Source organism: Cucurbita pepo, chromosome 7 (assembly GCF_057944985.1).
Source record: "Cucurbita pepo subsp. pepo isolate OVF chromosome 7, ASM5794498v1, whole genome shotgun sequence".
Lineage (NCBI taxonomy): Eukaryota > Viridiplantae > Streptophyta > Magnoliopsida > Cucurbitales > Cucurbitaceae > Cucurbita > Cucurbita pepo.
In genome coordinates, this window is record NC_141804.1 from 9,671,001 (window position 1) to 9,676,574 (window position 5,574).

At 38.4% G+C, this 5,574-nt stretch overlaps 1 protein-coding gene across 1 annotated transcript; it reads left to right on the forward strand.

Moving 5' to 3' along the window:
- The first annotated feature begins 782 nt into the window (after window positions 1-782).
- Window positions 783-5,173, forward strand: LOC111799310 (AP2-like ethylene-responsive transcription factor BBM2). Its single transcript, XM_087125261.1, has 8 exons — window positions 783-1,150; window positions 1,250-1,856; window positions 2,580-2,662; window positions 2,885-2,973; window positions 3,041-3,114; window positions 3,219-3,269; window positions 3,787-3,863; window positions 4,084-5,173. The coding sequence occupies exons 1-8, from the start codon at window positions 859-861 to the stop codon at window positions 4,839-4,841; spliced, it is 2,031 nt and encodes a 676-aa protein (XP_086981387.1). The 5' UTR covers window positions 783-858; the 3' UTR covers window positions 4,842-5,173.
- Window positions 5,174-5,574: the final 401 nt, after the last annotated feature.

Here is a 5,574-nt window from a genome sequence, read left to right on the forward strand (position 1 = left end):
TCTCCAATCGATGTGGGATCTCACAATTTACCCCCCTTTGGGGCCAGCGTCTTCGTTGATACTTGTTCCCCTCTCCAACCGATGTGGGATCTCACAATCCACCCCCCTTCAGGGCCTAGCGTCCTCTTACTTGTTCCTCTCTCTAATCGATATGGGATCTCACAATTCACCCCTCTTTAGGACCGAGCGTCATCGCTGCCACTTGTTCCCCTCTCCAATCAATGTGGGATCTCACAAACCACCCCCTTCAGGGTCCAACGTCCTCTGTCTCGTTCCACTCTCCAATTGATGTGGGATCTCACAATCCACCTCTTTAGTGCCAGAGCGTCCTCGCTGACACTCGTTCCTCTCTCCAATCAATGTGGGATCTCACATAATCAATTAACCACACCCATTAAACAACGACCAAAGTCAATATGTTATAAGTAACAATGTCAATTTAAAGAACCTGCTTCAAACATGGTAAAAAATTCTTGTTCAAATGAAGAACGAGAGAATGAGCAAAGAGAGTTTTTCCCTGATGGCTAAATGGGGACGAAGACGATATTCTCCATCGTCGTTCTTGTCTAGCTCGACTTATTCATCTATTTTTTTCAATTTTGAAAATTTAGTACTCTTTTTTCTTTATGTACGTGTACGTCTTAATATATTTTATCACTCATAAACTTATAATTATTTATTATTACACCAAAAAGAGAGAGAGAGAGAGAGAGAGAGAGAGAGAGAGAGAGAGTTGTGTATAAAACATCATTTTGGTTTAGACAAAAATGATTTCCCCTTCCCTTTGAAGAACCATTCATATTCTTCAAACCCCTTTCCTCTCTCAACCATGGAAGCTCCAATCTTCATCTTTCATGCATGGAGCTTCACCAAATCTCTTTAACTTCAAACACTTCAATTTATTTCCTTTCAATCTCTTTCAAAATCCCTTCATTTTTCTTCTCTTCAATGGGTTCAATGAACTGGTTAGGCTTCTCCCTCTCCCCTCAAGAACAACACTCCGACCACCATCACGGCGGCGGCGGTGGCGGCGTCGACGGCGATGGTCCTTTCACCTCCGACAACATCTCCGGCTCCGCCGTCTGTTTTGACAATCTCCCCTCTTCCTACGGCGTCTATGAACCCTTCCACCGCAATAATCACTCTCAAGGTCTTAACTTTTTGGATTTTTTTGCCTTTTTGATTAATGGGTTTTTTACAAAACTAATTTTAAACAAAACCCATTTGGATTTTTGTGTTTTTTTTACAGATTGGAACAATCTTAAGGGTTTAGGGTCAGCTCAAAGTTCGGATTTTTCTGCGTTAATCGAAACCCAACAGCCACCAAAGCTTGAAAATTTCCTCGGCCACCACTCTTTCACCGACCACGACCACGCCGTCGTCTACACCAATGCCTCCGGCAACTACATGTTCCAAAATTGTTCCTTGGAGCTTCCATCTGATCCGGCAAACTGCGGCGGCGGTGGAAAAACCAACGATAACGCCAATAACAACGGTAGCTCTATTGGGTTGTCTATGATGAAGACGTGGTTAAGAAATCAACCTGCGCCGCCGCAAGCGGTGGCGAAGTATGGCGGAGATCACGACGGTGCGGTTAGATCAGGTAATATCACAAACGCACATAGTTTATCGCTGTCGATGAACACTGGACCACCGGCGGCGGCTCTGCCACTTTTGACGGCAACCGGTGGCGGAAGCGGCGGCGGAAGTGGCGGCGAAAGCTCCTCCTCCGATAACAAACAAGCTAAATCAGCCTCTGCGGAAGTGGACGGTGAAAACGGCGCCGTTGAAGCTGTACCTAGAAAATCTATCGACACATTCGGCCAAAGAACTTCCATATACCGTGGTGTAACCAGGTTTTTTATTTCATCCCAAAATATATATATATATATATATATATATTTATTTATTTATTTATTACAATCTTCAAAATTTTAATTTAATTTTAATTTTTTTTAGTTTCAAAAAATATTTTAAAGTATTTAAAAAATATCTTATAATTTTATTAATACCCTTTTTAACTCTTTTTAAAAATTTAAAAATACTATTATTTTTAAGTATATATTTAAAAAATACCCTTAATTTTTAATATTAACATGTTTAACGTTTATAAAAAAAATTAAAATTGATTTTTTATTTCAATATATAGATGAAAACTGTCTATCTATATCTCATATATCATCTCCATTTTCGGTTTTAAGAATTCTAACAGTAAAATTTTTAAATTTTGTTTATACAAATGTAAGGATATTAATGTTATTTTTGAAAGTTCATGATTATTTTCTAAACGTGTACTAACAGTTCCATTCATATAATAATGGTAAACGCATTTTCGAAATGAAGTTTTTGAAAACTTTCGAACTCTTTTCTAAACTTTTCGAACGTTCAAGAATATTTCGAAACAAAATATTAACCGTTTCTATCCAAAACTATCGGTAAAACTATTTTCTGAAAGTTCAAGAGTAATTTTTTAAGTCTACGAACATACTCTAAACATTAAAAACTTAAAAGGGTATTTTACCGAACGATTAAAAAGTTCTATTTTTATTAATTTAGCCTCGCTCGATCTTCTGTTACAGACATAGATGGACGGGAAGATACGAAGCTCATCTATGGGACAATAGTTGCAGACGAGAAGGACAAACAAGAAAAGGAAGACAAGGTAAACAAATCAAGATCGAACTCATGATTAGTTCCATAAATCTCTGTAATTCCGACCTAATTTTTCCTCGTTTCGTGTTCGTATCATCATACAACTCATATGGGACTCCATTTCCACTCCAAATTTGCAGTCTATTTGGGTTAGTAACTCAAAACCCCTTTAATCCTAAGGCTTTTGGATATCACTTTCATTCAATTCACACCATATCTCTTCATTAAACAGGTGGCTATGACAAAGAAGAAAAGGCTGCAAGAGCCTATGATTTAGCAGCTCTTAAATATTGGGGCTCCACCACCACCACCAATTTTCCAGTAAGATTTTCTTCCTTTTTTAATGGCTTTTCTTTTGAGTTTTGTGGTTAAATGAATGAATTTGTAGATTAGTGATTATGAGAAAGAAATGGAAGATATGAAGCATATGACAAGGCAAGAATTTGTAGCGTCTCTAAGAAGGTATGAACATGTATTTTGTGTATATTATATAGTTTTTTTCTTCATGATTTTGATTGTTTTTTGATGTAATATATGGTTTATGTTGTGTAATGGAATGTATGTAGGAAGAGTAGCGGGTTTTCTCGTGGAGCTTCCATTTATCGTGGAGTAACGAGGTACTTTCGACTCGATGAAAAAGAGTGGATGTTTTAACCCGTTTAACGTAGTATTCTTCTAGATATATCATGTAACAGTCTAAGTCTAAGTCTAAGTCCACTGTTACCGGATATTGTTATCTTTAGGGTTTTTGTTTTGGGTTTCCTCTCAAGATTTTTAAAACGTGTCTGCTAGAGAGAGGTTTCCACACCCTAATAAAGAATGATTCGTTTTCCTCCCAAAAATGTGTTAGGTATTGCTAAATGAAGCATGAATGAAGTCGTGTTTTAAAAATATTGAGGGGTAGCTCGAAACGGAAAGCATAAAGAGGGCAATTTGTGTTAGTGGTGGGTTTGGGCTATTACATATCATTTGTCTCTCACGGGATTTTTTCAAATTTTAAGAAACTAATAGTTTTAGATAGGAAGTAACGTAAAATAAACCAAAATTGATAACGAATATTCGGGTTGATAACACGCTACTAATTCTTCGTTTGTTTTTTTAATCAAATTAAAATTTGTAAATATTGGTTGGCAGACACCATCAGCACGGGAGATGGCAAGCGAGAATAGGGCGAGTTGCTGGGAACAAAGATCTCTACTTGGGAACTTTCAGTAAGTCAATTATAACGCTCGAACGAATATTAAGATAATTGTGTAAGTCAATTATAACGATCGAACAAATATTAAGATAATTGTGTAATGTTGGTGATGCCTTGTTTAGTTAAATTTCGTTCAAGTTGATTAGGAGCTCTTATTCAGTTAATGAGTTTAAAATTTTAAAACAGGTAAGTACCAATTGAGTTATATTGATATTGAAAGATTTTGAATTTAGGTACGCAAGAGGAAGCAGCAGAAGCATATGACACGGCGGCGATAAAGTTCCGGGGACTAAATGCGGTGACCAACTTCGATATGAGTCGTTATGACGTTAAAGCCATTCTCGAAAGCAATACATTACCTATCGGTGGTGCTGCGAAGCGTTTAAAAGATATTGTTCACTCTGATATTGATCCACAACGAAGCGACGAGAACATAACTTCACATCTCTCCGATGGAATAATCACCGCTGCTGCCGCCCCTTACGGTGGCGGCGGATGGCCAAGTCTTGCCTTCCACCACCATCCGTACGCCTTCCACTACCCGTACGCCGCCACACAGCAACGACTATGGTGCAAGCAAGAGCACGACGCCACCGTCGCCGCTGCAGACAACTTCTTCCCACACGGCGGAGCCATGGACTCAATGGATCATGGGGTTTACAGCGGTGGCGGAAGCGGAGACGGGTACGGCGGGAACTTTCTGATTTCGATGGCGGCGACCGGGGCGGAAGCTGGGAGCAGCAGCAGCAACAACAATGGTGGTGGGTTGGGAGAAATTGGAGAAGTGAATTTGTTTGGATGTTCTTCTAACGTGGATGATCCATACCATGCAACAAGAACCACCACCAATTTGTACGATTATAACAATTCCTCTCATCAGCTGCCACCGCCCACGACGGCGCTACAGCAATGCAACAACTGGCTTCCACCAGCCAGGACGGTTTGTCACGGCGGAGCTCCGCCGCCTTTCACCATATGGAATGACACTTAAAACAGAACAAAAAATACACGATGATGTATACTACTACCACCACTTGATTTCGTTCCTTTTTTTTTGTTTAATTTGCTAACTCAATTACATGACCAAAAAATCAAGAAAGCTTTGTACTTTCCTCGTACCTCGTATAATCCAAGTTTTGTTCTTATATTTTAAGGATCTAAAACAGCTGAAAGTTCCATCAATGGCATTTTCAAGACATGTTTGTTGTCGGAAATGCTATGAATTTTGGGAACTTCAAGGTTGTAGAATTGGATCCTCGGCTTAAGTTCATATTACCAAGCTTTGTAATTTTGAGTTTTTGACCCAATTTTGTTGGTTTGAAGTACAAGGAATGGTAATTTTTTTTCACTCTTGTAAAAATTTAGAATTTTTTTGTTATCAAACCCTATTCTTATAACTCTCTTAAGGGTTGGATTTATTTGCAAATTTTGGAGTATAATTGCAATAGCTTCAAGGGTTTACTATTAAAATAAATAGGTTGGGAGACGTAACGTTTGCTTAGAGATAATGTGACTCTCGATGTCGTTTTCCTGTTGTAAGAAGAAATTTAGTTCTCTAAACAGCAATATTTTAGTTTAGAGAAACGATTTCACTCATCATGTTTCATAGCGTTGAGATAAAATGCATTAAGAGAAACTGGGTTTCGTGTAAAATTGCTTAAGCTTGTTGGTAGTCAAGCTTTGAAATCGTGTAGGGATTGTCAAATATTGTAACAGTTGAGATA